General features: G+C 47.4%; 1 protein-coding gene across 1 annotated transcript; it reads right to left on the reverse strand.

Moving 5' to 3' along the window:
* Positions 1 to 6,643: 6,643 nt before the first annotated feature.
* LOC311254098 (cyclin-dependent kinase 2-like) lies at positions 6,644 to 7,750 on the reverse strand (the record flags this gene model as incomplete). Its single annotated transcript, XM_084384505.1, has 1 exon — positions 6,644 to 7,750. One exon carries the CDS (start codon positions 7,748 to 7,750, stop codon positions 6,644 to 6,646), a length of 1,107 nt encoding a protein of 368 aa, XP_084240631.1.
* Positions 7,751 to 18,078: the final 10,328 nt, after the last annotated feature.

Raw genomic sequence — 18,078 nt, forward strand, 5'->3', positions numbered from 1 at the left:
TAACACAGATGAGGCCTCTGCCGAGACCAGCGCTGCCTGTGCTAAACAAGAGTCAAGGGATGTCTCAACAACAGACATTGCGTCTGTGACCATTGTTGCATCAACTGAGCTCGTGTCCCAGTATAGTGAGGTGGAGGCTGACTATGCTGAGACCAGCGCTGCCTGTGTTAAACTACTTGAGTCCCAGTGTGACGAGAAGGAGGGTGCCCCTGCTGAAACTGAGGAGTGTAATACCATGTCCCAACGTACACCTGAGCCAGAGTCCCAAGCTGCACCGGTGTGTGAAATGTGTACCGATACACCTGGATATGCTGAACCTGTGATTGCATCCACAAGTCTTGCATCTTTGCCAGAGTGGTATGTGTATATCATCATCATCATCATCATCATCATCATTGTGTTTCTAATTATACTGGTAGAAGCTATACCTTGTGGTGCTTTACTGACAATGTTCCTTCCTTTTTTATCTTACAGTAACAGAGACACTCACCAGGAGAGTTTCATCGATGTAAGTGAGTGCAATGAGAGACTATGGAATTTCCAGTCCAGTTCAGACACGCATGCTGCAAGCGTGTTCACTATTCCCACGACAGTCCCTATATGCCAGCCTAAATCGATATACGATTATGGAGACGTGTCTGCGTCTGGCTACGTTAACCTGTTTCCTGCAGAGCAGACCTGTGAGTACGCGTCACAAGACGTGTCACAAGACTCCTCGACCCGAACTTTTCGAGTAGAAGACCATCACCCACAAGTACCTTCAACACCTCGACATCTAACGTCCCACCAGCAAGTGCCTGCTGAAACACAGCACCAATTACCTCTGACACCCCAGCAGCAGCAGCTACCAATACATCACCGTGACCCTCTACAATCTCAGCAACTGGTATTCCTGCAACCACAACTACCACCACCACCACCACCACCACCACCACAGCCTCAGCAGTGTCAGGGTGTAAGTTGCGACATCTTCCAGCCAGTTACACCTGTACTACAGCATTCAATATTCCAATTCCCAACCGAAGCTGTAGTAGCTGTAACACACCCAGAAGCCCCCCACACTCTCACTCCACGGCACAGCTTGGAGAGCCATGGTGAAAACATCACGTTCAGCGATACTCTGCTGGCTCTGATAAAGCAGTCGCTCTTGTGTGCCACCTGTAAGACAACCTTCAACAGAGCGGTTATCTGTCAAGAATTCTTGATTCAGTTCAACAAACCCATCCAATGTGTATGTGGTTGTGTAATCTGCACAATATGTTACCACGCGCACAGAGGATGCAAGGTACACAGTGTAGTGTCTCAACGCGGCACCATCAACACCACAGTCAGCAGGTTTGCTAATTATCCTGATATGGCGAACATAGGAGTGTGGGAGCTCGAACGTGATCCAACCGACCGTTTCAGGACAGATGACAATGTCAGCAGATTCGCTCGGAGTATCTTGGACACCAACGTTGGGCCTTCTCTTGAGAGTCTGCAAAGCGGTACGTGTAATTTTTATTCTATTTTCCAAGCTATACATTATTCATCTATCAACTTGGCAATTGAAACTGTTGTTGCTTCTCCATGCAGTGTTCAGCCACCTCATCACCGCGAGAGATGAGATGTCCTTCACGTATTGGGCAAACGCACGAATGCCAGAAGAGACGGCCTACAGATATGTCTGCATCCCTCACGTTCCGGGTTTCTGGGATCACATTCTGGTGGGAACCTGTCCGCTGCCCAACACGGAAAAGATGATTGGTCCTGATGACTACTTGCCTAAATTGTTCAACGTATCCCTTGGTTCATACCGATTTCACTGGAGCTGTTTTGTGTTGAAAAGACAGATCATCTTGGCTATGTGGTGTTCGGCTGTGTCATCAGCAGGGCAGACTGAGGTATTTCCACTTGTCCATAAAGATTTGAAAAACATTACCACAGGCTTGGAGTTTAGAGAGATGGTGGTTTATCTGTCTCGGTGGTTTAAAGTTCAGTACGCGACACCAACAGACCGGTCCCTGGCTATAGTCTTAGATTGTAAACCCTCCGACGGTTCTAGTGTGGTTGACGTGATAACTGTGCTAGCTTCGAAGAGTGGGATGGTAAGTGTCACCCCTAAATACGTAAAACGTCTGGTCATCCATGATACAGACTACACATTCAATCGCAAGCTTGCCAAGACTATATTCACTTGCCCTCATGGTGAAGAGTTTGACGGTGACAGTGTAGACCAGCATTGTATTGACATCGTTGGTGAGTTTAGGGACTACGACGAGGACAGTTATGGATCTGCACAGATATGTACCAACACAGCGGTTTATAGTTTCATTTAGATATGACCTGTGGTCATGGTCAAGTGGCTGTAGGAGTAGTTGTAGGTTTTGTACAACCAATATATACAGTAAATGTGTCCTCAACAAAAGGGATAACGGTTTTCTATATTGATATGTGAAACACTGGAAATGTATCTAACCGTGGGTGTTGTTCTAACACCCCTCCCTATGAAATGTACACACAGAGATTATGTAATATTGACAAACCATGTTTTTGATATCTCTTCATGTCTGCACGCTTTTATTCACACTTGTCAAATGTACACCTTTGTGTTTGTAAGTGTATATGATAACATTGTGAAAATAAACACAAAGTGGAACTTTGTTGGAGATTGTATATATGAACGTGTTGTTGGACTCGTTTTTTTTTGTGATGATGTGATTTATATTTCTGTTGTGTCACCAACAGGACTCGTATTTGTCAAGAACGTGACCATGGAGCAATTCTTCCAACCATAGCTCATATTGTCAACCTTCACAAACATCCCTCCATCTTTGCCTCCCTGGCTATATAGACACCCTTGACTGTCTATATCCATCATTTGCCTTACATCTACCATGCAAGATTGTACGCAGGTGGATAGCGAGGTCAGTTATTGTGTCACATGTGAGCATAAGAGCCATCGTCGGCTGTGTGCAGAGACAATTAAAGCGCTTTGCGCCCAGGATACCGGTGTCGACGCTGACCCCTCCGACTCTTGGAAGAGTGTATCTGATTCTAGATACCAATCCTGGTGACTTGTTGGAACAGATAGATGAAGATTTTGAGAAGGCCTATGACAGCCTGATTGTCGTCTGGTTGCTTACATTGAAACCTTTTATATATCACGACATATTAACAATAATAAAAATAGTTCCAAATCGCACATGTTGACACTCCTATGAGACGACCTAACCCGACACGTCCACCATGTCTAACATCTTGGTTAAAAAACAGCAGGATGACTTCACAGGACTGTGTGCTGCTGAAGCTACAAGACTTGAAAAGGACACACGTGAGCTTCTAGCCAACCTGACTGGAATGGGCTGGACATGTCCTGGGTTTCAACTTGCGTGCACCGTGAGACTTACAGACATCCGCAGATACAAGATTACAGTGACCTGCGAAGGCTTTCCGAGAGTTGATCAAACCCTGTTTGAGATACACAAATGCCCAGGGAGAGAACACAGCTTCCAATGTCTTATTCACAAAGTACAGGCACCATCTGTACATTATCTGGAGAAGGCGAAAGCTATTGTGAAAGAGCCTCCGAACCCGTTCATATCGGAGTTCTTGGGCCCAAGAGAAATGGACAACGGAGACTTTGATTTGGCAATGACTTTGACCTTGGATCACAGTTTAACGTATCACACCAACATTGAAGTGAACGACAACTGTTCTGAGGCTCTCAAGTGTGTCTTGACAGAAGGGGACCCTCAGGACATGTCTACGATCTGGAATCCCATGAAGACTGTTGTTTATTATGTAGTTTACCACACCTTTGCAGCGATGCTACAAGAAAACCTGTGACTGTGTATGAAGATGAATAAAAGAATGTGTTAACCTGACTCTCTCTCTGTGTGTGTGTGTGTGTGTGTGTGTGTGTGTGTGTAGTGACTCTTGTTTGTAGTTGAGGTACGCTAAAGCCACCCTGACAGAGATGTAACCCTCTAGAAGTTTTGCGACTTGATGGTTCACTGTAGCATTGATTTGTCACATACACATTGATACATCCAATGGGGGTTCCAATTTATTCAGATTCAGGCATCATAAAAGCGATAGGACATGGATACAACTGAGGCTGCAACTCAATATGACTCAAGCACCCTAATGGCAAATTCAAGAGGGGTTTATCACAACAACGTGTATGTGGATTATGTTGTCATTAGAGGGGGCAAACAGGAGATTTGTGCATATAACCTTTTTATAAATGCAACTGTGGTGAATGAACACTTTAGCTACAGTGCAGTATTAGACCTAGACGAAGACACAGACACGGACACAGACACAGACACAGACATAGACACAGACCTCTCACCCGGAGGACAGTACACAACTCCTTTGGAACAAGAGCAACTCGTCAATGGCTACACACAGCACATAACTGACAAACTGAAGCCTCTTCTACTGTCATCCCCGTGCAACCAACGCAGCGTACTCTTTGTGTCTTCCAGTATCATACCCAGACAATTGATCGAGATCACGGGGGCTAGGCCTGAGGTGATAGTCCATTTTCTCAACTGTTTCCGTAATGTGTACATGGTGAACGGAGAATCTTTTTGCAATCCTACTTTTACGGACAAGTGGATCACATCATCGCTCCCTGAACATCTACGGGTCGCTCACACTTCTCTGGATGGTTACATACCAGTGACATTAAAAGACTCGAAACAGGTTTATCTCCTGGGAACTCTTCAGAAGGGAGGTAATGGATTAGACAGGTATCTCCTGTACAAGGATGATCATATCACGTACATCGAGATGGCTCATTATGTCTACCGTCTCAATCTAAGAGGGACTAATGAGGACTTTCCGAGAAATCCCTACTGCGAGTACACTATAGGGTCGTGTGGCATTTTTGACGTAGTCCACGAATATCATTCACTCAAAAGTGAGTTTGTGCTGACCAAACTAAAGACATTGTTAACATATATATTTGAATACTGTGTATAATGTAAAGCATTTAGGGATTAGTGTAATGTGTTGCTTAGAATACTAACATCTTGTGATTGACACAGCAGTGGTTGAGTGACATGTGAAACCCTGTTTGGTTCGACTTACATACACATGTTAAAATCTTAAAATCCCGTGAAAAGTGAGTGACTCATCTAGAACTATCCTCCGAACACATGTTCATGACCATGTAAAACGGTTAACCAACAGACCTATCAGTTGGACCAAACCTATGCAGTTGGACCAAACCTATGCAGTTGGACCAAGCTTATGCAGTTGGACCAAGCTTATGCAGTTGTACAAATCGGCCATTTTTGCATGGCTGGGTGGTGACGAAACTGGGTTCAGCACACATACAAGGGCGCTACTGCTCCTGAAGTAACACTCACTGCGAGGAGACTCAGAATTGGTTCACAGTGTGTAAACCCAAGCGCTATGAGGATGTACATTCCTATCACAATGACTCTACTGTGCATTGCTGCGACAGTTGATTGTTGTACCCTGACAAGGATGAAAGGTCTCACGAAAGAAAGAATTGAACCGGTCACCGTAGTTACGAAAGGTCTCACGGAGAAAAGACTTGAACCGGTCACCATAGTTGGTACAGTGGGTAGCACTGTCACGCTGCCGGGGTACTTGCAGAGTCCTAATCAGTTTTTCCAGAAAGACCGAGAACCCATGTTCGCTATTTACCAGATATACGAGCTGACGATGAACTCTCTGGGCTACCAAGTCAACATTCGCTTTCTCACGTGTACAGACGAAGGCATGTACAGGATTGGAAAGGAGACTTTCTATTTGAGAGTAAACAGTGATACGTGTGGTATGTTTTACTACACTGCCAAGGTTGACACAGGGACGAAGGCTGCAGTCATTGCCCCGCTCCAGGGTGTCATTCGAATCTCTAGGCTAGCACAATACCACAATAAGCAAATGTGGAGTTTAAACGAAGTGTGGAATGACACTATGAGCAAAGAACAAAGTCTGGGTTCCTGCTGTTTCCTGGTTGACAACGGGACAACATTTCGTGGATCTGGAATTGGAATTGGAGCTGATGCATCGTCCTGGCAGTATTACATGTATCAGAGACACGGAGAGGTCAACGCAAGCTGCTCAGATGTTCAAGTTGCTACATCCACACTTCCTACTGCCGCAGCAACTACAACGACAACTACAACGACAACTACAACGACAACCAGACAACCCATTAGAGTACCGGATCTCAAGGAGCTGGATAGTGTCGAAACGGGCGCAGGCCTGGTCAACGTGAGTGAAGGTACGTTGTGCGTTTTTTGGTCAGTTTCATCATGATACTATGTAGCTTTTTATTACAATCACATCTCTCTCTCTCTCTCTCTCTCTCTCTCTCTCTAGATATACAAGACATCGTGAGGATGATGGACGAACTTGAAAAATCGTGGAGGTCTACTGGGAATACTTTCAAACCCTACAGTGTCATGATAGTCATTGCAATGACGATGCTGATTCATACAATCGTGTTTGAATAGCAGACAGCCTGTCCTGCAAGCAGATATACCACAGTTATTGTGAGGATATACAATGTTTATTTTTGTTGGTATTGTAAACATACATGCATCATTGTACAATGAATAATGTACAAAATAAATGTGAATACAATGAACCATTTCTATGCAGTCCTGGTGTTGTTTGACTAGAATCGCTTGCTCGCTTGTCGTCGTCGTTGTTGTTGCTGAATCTGGTGTATGACCATATTTTTGTCTTCCTCGGTCATATGAGCAGCCTGCACCCATTCTTGGTCTTGCAGCAGCTCATGGGCCAGGAGTCTCTCATTCTCACGGAAAGTCAGTAATTGAAGGACGATTCTTCTCACTAGAGTACACTCCATCACGTTGGGCATTACATCGTCAATGTCCCAGGAAGTGACTGGTGCACTAACATGGTTTCTTGGACACAAAGTCTTTACAATGATGTCGTACGTGGACACAGTTCCACTGTCATTATCACGCTCCGCGAAGACAACCTTTCCTTCCATCGCGTCTGCTATCATCACCCCCAGACTCCACATGTCTATGGCACAAGTGTAATCTTTCCGACTGGTGTCTGGGGCGTCACCAAACAGTTCTGGGGCTCTGTAGGGCTCCGTTACCACATTTGGACTCATCCGTTTGGAGGATTGTCTCGAGAGGCCCATGTCTGCCACCTTAACGGTCAGATCTTCTGTCAGCAGCACATTACGAGGTGTCAAGTCCCTGTGTATTATATTACGCCCGTGCATGTAAGACAGGGCATTGGCCACCTGAACGGAAAAGTGAGCCACAAAACTCAACGGAATCACCTGTACTGCTTTACCAAGGTCGTAGTAGACTTTCAGACCATGTCCATTGTGAATCACTGTCAAGGTGTAGGGAACGTAGGGCATGAGCATGGCGATATTCTCACCGTCAATGAAAAGATCGTGTATCTGAATCACATTGGGGTGACCCCTCAGTGCACTGAGACAGGAGAGTTCTCTCACGGTCGCATCCTCTACGCCAATTGTTGAATCGTTCTCTACAATGTCTTCATCCTCTACCACAGGGGGGTTGTGACCCCTCGGTGCACTGAGACAGGAGAGTTCTCTCACGGTCGCATCCTCTACACCAATTGTTGAATCGTTCTCTACAATGTCTTCATCCTCTACCACAGGGGAGTTGTGACATTTCAGAGCAAACGCCTTTCCAGTCTTCAGACACGTGACTTTGTACACAGTTCCGTATGCGCCTCGGCCAATAATGGAGCCTTTCTGGTAATTCTCCATTTCTGAAAGTGAGACTGTTGCTGACGCAAAAAAAAAACAAAAAACAAACAAACCCCAAAGTGTTTGAAGGATTAGATACCCTGTCAATATGATGGTATTATATACAGCAATGGTTTGGTTCGATGACCAGACCTTTTCCCTGTATTGGACCCGACTATAGCAGTTGGACCAAAACCTCGATGGCTGGACTAATCCCTGTATTGGACCCGACTACAGCGGTTGGGAAGCTGGGGACACACACAGAGCGTACTTAAAGTCTCTGTGTTGTTGCTGCAAAGGTTGTCAGCAGCCTGTGTCACCACGCAGATCGGTATGGAGCAACTCTCCACCACCCATGTAACATTTGAAAATGCTACATTCACCAATTCTACGCTCTTCACTAGTACGAACTACCCGTCAGGTTCGCATCACTATCTCTACGAATACAGCCGCACCTTTTACATCCCTCTTCTTCATGGACTCGTTATGATCACAGGCTTGGTTGTCAACATGTACATGATAATCATGATCTCTCGTAAGGACTCAGCTAGGCGTGTCCGTGATCTCGACGTGTTCTTTTCACATCTGGGAGTCTGTAACATGGCCACTTTGCTGACTTTGCCTGTGTGGGTCACTCAGATGATTCTCGTGAAGGGCTGGGTGTTTGGCTACCTGGTGTGCAAACTGATGACAGGAGTGATGACAGTGAGTACTACCACTCTAAAATACCGTAAACACATACTCAAACACACGCCTGCCTTTCAGCTCATCTAAAGAGATTTGTTTTGTTTTTGTTTTTTTGTGTCCCCACAGTTCAGTTTCCAGTACGGCATATTTCTCATGGCCTACATCAACATCGAAAGATACATGAAGGTGGTGAACAACAGGTCAACACTCAAGGGCCTGGTCCCGAAGAGACACAGTTCTGACAGGAGGAGGCTTGTGTGTCGACTGTGCGCCTGTGTGCCTACACTCTCTGCTCTTGTGGACATATGCTATTACACCGTTCGTCCCGTATCCAAGGACAACGTGATGTGTTTCAATGATATGCCTCATCGTTACCAGCTTGCCACCTTCTGGACCAGGACAACCATGTGTTTCTTCATACCCATACTTGTGCTCGTTTACTGCAACGGTATGATAGTGTACACTGTGAGAAAGCACTTAAACCGCAATTCCTTTGGTGCGAATCTGAGAAGAGCTCAAGTGCTGCCCTTCCTCACAGTTACGTTGTTCATATGCTGCTGGATACCCTGGATCGTAAGTGCCATATATTACCGACAACGTGTCAAATATAGGGACGTCGAATATGAGGAGATTAGATACGTGGTGCTTAATGTCTGCACGGCCATAGGAAACATGTACTGCATCACTAGTCCCACTTTGTTTATTGTCATGAGGCTCCGCAAGACTTTGACACCTGTTTCCCAAAGGATTGATACACCGAAATGTAAACGCGCAGGGTCACAGTGGACCAGTTCCACCTGTGAACAATCCACAACATAACCAAAGAGTGACGAGGACTGTCAAGGACTACCACTGCAACGGACCTGACTGAGGGAGAACGTGCTAAGCAAAGTGTTGTTTTAACTGTGAAATAAACCCATCGCTATTGTCACTATTGTCCATTGGTTTTCATTATATATATATATATATATATATATATATATATATTTCATTGTATATCACACAAGATCACACACTCCCAGGGTGTACAGAATCACGTTTATTGTTACAATAAAACATAGTTCGAGTGATTGAAACCCTCAGGGTTTTGTCAAAATATATACAGGTTTCAAAGAACATGTTGATCATCGGCGGAGGATCCTAAGCACACACAAAAAAAAAAAACCTGAACAAAACATAATAAAACAGCATTGATATGGGGTACCTAATGACTCAGTGTTGTTCAAAGGCGTTTGGGTTTTTTATTATCCAGATAATACTGTCATACATGCAGGTGCACAGCGTCATTTGCTCCTGTGGAGTCAGCAAGGTTCTGACTGAAGATATCACTTTTTCATAGATAGGATTCAGAAACCAATAAGTCAATGACACAGTGTTAGGTGTTTTAGGTTTTTTTTATTGTCGTGTTTGACAGAAGAAGGCGACACAGGTTGTCATTCTTTCAATAATAGTGTTTCATCTTTGAGTATTCTTTGTGAGTGTGTATATGTATGTATGTATGTATGTATGAAACGTCACGTGGTTCACATGTCAATTTTCTACATCCTCGTTGGTGCATTTTCTCCTCTTCACACTCAGTGCGTCTAGGGAGTCTCTGGATTGCTGTGCTTCACTCCTTTTACGCGCCCGGCTGGGTGACTTTCTTGCAGGTTGTCGCCTTTGAGTTGCATCTTGAGTGTCACAAGGCGTGAGACCCTTTCGCATGGCTAGTGCTGCTTGTCCATTCGATTCACTCAGACCTTTCAGCATGACACTGAGTTTCGACGACTTTCGAGTCCTAGCTGTCATGACCTCTCCCTTTACGACCACCATTGTAGCAGCATAGTCCCGTTTCAACATATCGACTGAGAACACGTCAGTGCCGTGAATGCTGTCAAACACATCAACTGCATCCTTCCACTCCCAATCTTCCTCTAGTTCGACCAGGTGTCCCCGATTATCGCGGTTGACATTCAAGGCTATCTTGTCCTGATGATAGACAGTGCGCGTAGTACAAAACGAGCTCACATTTTTCACGGGTACGCCAGAGTACTCGACTGAGTACACGCTCAGTCTGGGCCCGTGGAAGGTACCTCTTGGACCCAGTCTAGACTCTCTCAAATGCCTTTTGTTGCAAGCCCCCTTAGGAGCATTCTGACGCATCGCCCTTCTGATAACGCCCCCGTAATACAAAGGCGCAGAGCACTGGAAGATCTCCCCTCCCAGCGCACACTTGGTGAATGTGAGTTCGTTCAGGGGCTCAATTGCAGCTGTTGCTTCCAGTATTACAGAGCACACTGGGTCCTTGTTGAAGTCCAAGGTGAACATCAGCCTAGGAGGCTCATCGTCAATTCCCGAACACTGACCAAAGGCATTGCCACCATCTAAGTCTCCTTTATCATAGGCGTCGACCATCTTCGCGCCCAACTGAGTCCAAAACTCTGAGTGAGAACCCGGAGCGTATAGGGCCAGCATATCGTACACGGCTTCGAGTGGGACCGTGATAGAGCCCACTTTCTTTTGAGGATTAGAGTGTCCTTTCCTCGTGTGCGAGGTTTTGTTGGTTGCATATCTGTACGTGCACAGCTTGTAATTTTTCATTACCGCAGGGTTCCACTCGCGAACCGGCACCTTGCACGTCGAGCACAGCATGATCATTTCATGCGCCGCATCACTGCCGCACTCGATGTCCTTCTCTGAGAAAAACATGTCATCTATACCTGCGATGCACAAGTGTTCATTTTTCAAGCTGGTCGACAGGTGCTGCTCGTGGATCTGGGTTAAGATATACCCTAGTACCTTGCAGGCGAAGTTGCCCTGTATATCCACCGCACGGGGACATATGTCCGGTAGACAGGCCGCGACGCACAGCTTGTAGACAGAGTTGGTCTCCAGGCAGACCTGTCCGAAGGACAGCTCGTTTAAAGCTTCGAGTCTGCACTCGTTCAGTCGTTTCATGTAAGCCCTCAACTCGGGGTAATCCTTCTCGTCTGGAATTTCGGTCCACGGAGGGATCCATATGTCAAACACAAAGTGACACGCTAGTTTCATGGCCTCGGCAAAGACGAGCTGGTTGATGCAGAACGAAACCCTACGACTGATTACTCCGGTACACACGATGTGACTTGCGTATAGGGCGGCCACGCAGGCATCTCTCGCGACGTCGAACCTCGAGCTGAACTGCATGATCTCAGACTCGCCGATCATTGTAGCTGACTGGATTAGGTTCTGTCTGTAAAGGCACACTGCAGCTATGCGCTCCATCTTGCGTTTCTCCACCGTGTCTTGTATCTGCTTAGTGCTACGCGTGCGTGTCATGCACTTGGGGAACTCAGACTCCATGATCAGACAACGATCGGCCCAGGCGTTGCTCACGAACCCCATTGTGTTGGTGTTCCATACGAAGCCGCAGTTGTGCACGGCCTGATACTTGACGGTGTCGACCTTGCCGCTGCTCGCGTCTCTGGTCACCACGTCGCTCTCCAGTACGCTTGTATCCAGGAGGTTCTTGAACGTGTTGGGGATCACATTGGACTCTCTGTCTACAGCTTTTATGTTCTTCTCGTGGGTTATGTGCGCATCGTCTATCATGACCACACAGGCGTTCCTCTTCTGTTTGTACTTGAAAGCTTGCGGGGTGAAAGATGTCAGTGTCTCTATGCAACCTCTTATCCTCCTGAACTGATAGTTCAGCACATTGTTTGCGTAGGTCTTACCTTCCCCGGGACCAGTAATGTTGAAAAGCATGATCCGTTCGATCGTGTACCTCGGTGCGGTGTTGGCGATAATGTAATTGAACGTCGTCGACGCCTGAAACAGCCTGCCCACTTGCAAGCTGTCGCAGAACAAGTAGCGCACCAATGCGTGGTCGTACACTTTCACCGGATCCAGAGCGCTGGGCTCTTCCGAGTGGTCTTCGTGACTACACGGCGCCAGGTACAACAACTCGTGGATCTCGGCAAGGCTCTCGCCGAGAGATAAGCTCGAGTTGCTCATGTCGTTGTCTATCAAGTCACTCAAACCTTCATATAACGAATCGGTCTCGCTGAACCTGTGTCTGACCAGGATGTTGAAGACCATATCTGCTATGCTCTCAAACTGCCTGCGTCCTCTGTACTTGACTTTCATTTCTGCACTCAAGCGTTCCAGTTTACCCAGATGAGGGTACAGATTCGCAAAGTAGTAACTGTGGTCATCTTTGCTCACGGTGAAAGGGTGATGCTCGGATGTGTTGTAAAAACAAGCGTAGGCAGTCTGACACTCGCCGTTGCACGCTCCGCGGGTGTCACCGTTGCGCACTCGCTTGCAATAACAATGTCCATTATTCAGCAGAGACGCCAGTGCTTGTGTTCTGCGTTTGCTCCTTATGTCACGCAAGACCTTGTCGATGCGTGGTTTTGCGATAGGCATGTGCCTGTGTATCAGCGAGCTGACAAACAGATCGGGAGTCTCCCTCTCAATGAGTTTCTCCAGAGAGTATCTGAACACCAACAGTCCTCTCGTCTTCACCTGGCAGCTTTCCAGCGAACAGCTGAGGTTACGTGTGAAAGCTTTCACTCTCTCTATGAATCTTACATCCTCTTGCACGTTCGCATCATATGCAGTTTGCACGACCGTGTGCTTTAGCCATTGTGTGCCTGTGAGTTTAGAGAGGAGCGAGAGGAACAACGCTTTGCCCTCTCCTTTACTTGCACTGTCCGTAATCCTTCCTATAGAGTCATCCAGAACCTTGACGTTTAGGTTCATTATCGAGGGGGGGAGGATTACCATCTGTCTACCCGTTTGACAAGCTGGTGTGTACATGGAGCCCTGTAGTTCCTTGACCTTCTTCCGATCCACCTTGTCAGAATTAAGCGTATCGCTGCGGATGTCGACCCAGTTGAACATTGAGCTCAGCTCCCCCTTGCTGTCTCTCATGGCGATCATAGCGTTGTTGAGAGAAGATGCCTTTTTCCTTACCAATTGTAGTCGCATGAACGCATTGAACGCCTCTTCCAGAGTTTCGTTTCTGTCCGCAGAATACTTTCGACACGAGGCGTCGTCGTTGTCGTCCTCATCCTGGTCATCATCAGCTTCATCTCCTCTGAACACGTCCATGTTGACACTTATGTTCATGAGACTGAGCAATTGGGTACCGGACAGTTCGTCAGTGTCGTCAGATGCTGTACCCGCTGTAGATTGCGATTGAGTATTTGTTTCACACGAGTCCTCATTGTTCATGTCTAGGACGAAACAAAACAAGCGCCCGTGAGCGAAATCCTCTCTGATAGGAGGTGACATGCTGCAAAAGTCTGGGTTTTCCAGAGTCACTTGAAGAAGCTCCCCTTTACAGCAGTAAGTCAGGTAAAGGAGCAATTGAAAGGTTGCTCTGTCATTTATTGACAGCGCGCCGAATGATAGCTCATCACATGCCTTATCGTGCAATATGTCAGTTTGAACAGCAAAGAACAATGCTCTCCTGTTGGAAGGCACCTTGACCCTCGTAACCACAGCTGTATTTGCCTCTCTGTGAGGCAACACACACGCCGTGGACACAGCAACAGTCTTCCTAGCTGCCATGTCTATATCTGCTTGTGTACGTCTGGTCTCACAAACACAAATTGAACACTGTGTGATTCATATTCCTAACCCTCAGACATTGTACATTAAATCACGATTTCATTGGCAGAGTGTGGTAGGGTTTGATATTTCACCACCGACACCACAACCGCTTCACACACTTGTTCACACAGCCTTGGTTGTTATCCATGGTTCAAGTCAGCCATGTCCGCTCTTGAAACATTCAACTCTACGTAAGTTTCAGTTTAACAGTTAGTTGAGCTCTTCTGGGTGTGTCCCTTGCAAGCTTGGTTGGAATCTCACTCCTTGGTTGTTTGGTTGTGATACGTTACCCTGATTGTATGTATGCACACATCAGTACGCATCAGTATTTGTATGACCCACAAAAAAAGGAGGAGGAGGAGGGGGCGGGAGAGGGAGACATTTTTTTTTTTTAATAAAAGTACGCTACAAACCTCAGATGTTTAGACTTAATCATGAACAAAGCAGTGCCTTTTGTGGACTTTTTCCCTAACATCTACCCCGAGCGCAGAGCTGTCAACCCTGAGCTTGAACCCCAACTAGTCGGGGTGATGATTAAATCTATCATCTTTCATAGGCAGGAAGAGGCCCTCTTGTGCAGAGGGTTGGTGGTACAGGCTCGAGATATCAACATTTACACTTCGGTACACTTCAAAGTTACCGATATAGCTCCGGTTGTGGGGTATGATCTAGACCTGATTCGCGATCAGGATGGTGAAGAAGAAACCTGGGAGCAGGTACGGGAAACTTGGTCTAGACATTTTGTTGCCGAGCCAGTGTACAGTCACGTACTACACGACGACATTAAGCGAAAGGTAAACGCTCAGGTGTTCCCGCTGAAATCCATATCGTTGGCCACAAAGTACATAGAAACCGTACGGGGTGCACTGACCTTTGGAGATTTTTGCCCGGACAGGGGCTATTACATTTCTCGAGATGGGAACACACCTGCTCTGTGCTCAGATGTAATGTTTGGTAGAGTGTACTTCATGCCCGCAAACAAACTGAACCAGGTCATCTCAGTCTCCCAACTCATATATGATCATGACAAGTCAGAGGTTGAGGCTAAGCTCTTTGACATGAGACACATGCCACATTTCTACAAGGCAGCATGTCTTGACATCGAGACTGTGTTTGACCAGTCGTACCGGGATACGTCTCTACAATGCAAGTCTTTTGCCTACAAGTTCCCCTACTGCACCGAGGGCATGGTCGCGGACATGACCGCGTATAGGAATAAGCTGGTTCACGCACTGACTGCTGGCAAAAAACAACTGCCCAAACACAGTAAGCACGTCTCCATCCCTGCTCTGGCACCTGACATGCCAGGTCAGCAGCACGAGATAACTTGCGTATCTCTCGTGATCCTCAACTCCCACATACCCAAAACCTCGGCCGACCACCACAGGAAAAAGCTGATCGTTCTCTATAACAGTACACGCGGCCATCACCCAGAGGTCGACCACGAACTGGTCAGGAGCGTTGGTGTAGACGATGCCTCGAGGATTCTATTCTACCCGTGCTCCAGTGAATTCACACTCGTGGAGAGAATGATCGCGTTGTTGTACGAATACGGTATAGAGCTCCTGTACGTGTACAATGCAGAGTTTGACGTAAGGGTAATCCAGCAGCGTGTGCATTTCTACGCTGAATCCAACTACGCCAAAGGCCTCGATTGTGCTGCCCGAAAACGATGTGTCTCGTTATTGCAAGCCTGGAACGGGCTCTTCATAACCAGGGCCTTGTCCAAGGACATGGTGCCCTTCTTCCAGTTTGAAAACGTACGCTACCTGAATATGTACAAGGAGATGCTCAAGAGCCTAGGCTCGGTGTTGCTGAAGGGAACACTGACCGAGTGCAAACTTCAACTGATATCTACGCACATCGGCAGGTTCAACAAAGAGAAGGCTAAGCTGGGCCACTTCAAGATGAACAGCTGCGGCATGAACATCATAGATTTGTACAGGATGGCGGGGACTAGAGAGATCAAGTTTGCCTGCACCAGCATGAAGTTGAACGACGTCGCCCCCTTTGTCATTGCTAAAGTCAGGAAGCTACACAGAAAGCCCCCAAAGGACACCAGAAAGCTTTGTAAGTTGGCCGACGTCAGTTACGCTAAGATGGATGAGATGATCAGCACAGGGGGGAAGAGTCTCTTTGCAGTGCTTGTCTACAACTTGGTCGACTCTCAGCTGTGCGCAAGGCTGGCTAAAGTCCTCAACCCCGTCTCAGCTCTGTTTCATCGGTGTAGGACTACTCTCAACATAGACGTTGTGGTACACGGAAGAGGGGATAACTTTGGAGGCTTTGTGCAGAGTATTCACTCGGTTCAGATCCCTCAGCTAAAGTTCACACTCGATACTCTCAGAGTCAAAGCAGGACCCGTGGGTATGACACTCAACGGTCGCATGCGATGGAATCATGCACTCGACCTTGACTATGGAGACAGTGGTGATCAGTGGAAGGGGGGGTCAGTCTGCGACCCTCTCACGGGTCTACACTACTCCGGACCCGGCATGGGCTTGGAGCTTTCGTTTGACTTTGCAAGTATGTACCCGTCCATCATGTGCGCTCTCAACATCTCGCCCGAGACTACCATCCCGTGGCCTCCTGCGACATTCCCCCATGATCTATCGGGCTGGGTGTGTTACCACTGGGAAGCTGAGGGGTTTGAATACGCATCGCTCATTCTCAAGTACGACCAGGAGCAACGCGGCTTTGTCCGCGCGCCGGCCGTATTATCGTCCTCGGCCGAGTACTTTCTCAACCAGCGAGCCGAGGTGAGGAGGGAACTCAACAACCCTGACATCGGCGAGGTCGATCGGGTGTACTGCAAGATGCAGGAAGGAGAGTGTAAAGTTCTGGCCAACTCTTTCTACGGAACAGCTCCTCAGCCCTGCGGGCCTCTCATATCTGCTCATGGAAGGCGACAGATTTCCGTGGTAAACAAGTGCGTGTCTTCCTTCTACCAGCACCGCTGCCCTGTCGTCTACGGAGACACTGACAGTGTCTTCGTCTCATTTGGATACGGACCCGGGGACCTTCCTGAGAGCGAAGTGTCCGATGTAGTTGATTGCAGAGAGACAGACACCGCATCCTCCAGTCGAGAGGCTACCACCGATCAACTGGAGCGTTTTGCCTGTAACGCCCGGACAGCTTTGTGTGACAAGTTTAAGCGGGCTGGCGCGCAGGTGCCTGCCTTTCTGGACTATGTGCACACGGCCTTAGTGGAGGACACTCTCGAGAGGATGTACGTGATAGGCAGAGGTAATACGCACCAAAAAATAGTCAGAGATCCAAAGGGAACATTCACCGAGGAAGGGTACCCTGTGTACGTGGCCAGAGTCCCTGGATCTGAAGATTTGAACGACGTAACCGGGCCCTTCGTCAAAGATAGGAGAGTCAAGCTGGAATACGAAAACAGTTGCTCCATATACTGTCACGTAGCTAAGAAGACCTACGTAGCACTCACTCACAACCTGAACGCAAAGGGCGATCTCTCGTCAGTCTCTGTAAAGGTGAGGGGCTTGTCGGCTTTCAAAAGTATGCGATCGCCATGCGATTCCGCCGTCACAGAAACCTTCATAGCGTGCGTAATGAGGGGAGACTGTATCAAGCTAGACACCGGCAATGTCTCCTGTTTCTCCACATCGCCCTGGCACCAGCTCCAGTGCGGAGATGTAATCTTATACCTGGAACAGCAACCGCATGTAGACGATCTAGGGAGGTGGCTTGAGGTAGCTCGAGGTAGCGCTTTTCTCACCGCATACAGAGTAGAAGACGTTGTAGCATTGCAGCTAGATTCTGGCTTCTCTGCGGTCTCTACGAAACTCATCCCTGTGCTGGGACACGGACCCGACTCAGTTGTAGTGAGGACACTATACAAGGACTGGAAATATTGCATGAACCACATGTTCTCACACGGGCAAGCTATTCTCAGAGACTTGCTCACGTGCAAAGCGTCCGAACTCATTGCGTCCAAGATGGGAGTAGGGTTCTTTCCTTGGAGTAGTCTCATAAAATCCTCAAAGAACAAGCACTTTAGTCAACAAACATTGAATCGCTTGAAGGTTGCCAACTCCAGCGTCAAAACGACTTATGTA

This window comes from Pagrus pagrus (assembly GCF_965226575.1).
Source record: "Pagrus pagrus genome assembly, contig: HAP1_SCAFFOLD_318, whole genome shotgun sequence".
In the NCBI taxonomy this organism is placed as follows: domain Eukaryota; kingdom Metazoa; phylum Chordata; class Actinopteri; order Spariformes; family Sparidae; genus Pagrus; species Pagrus pagrus.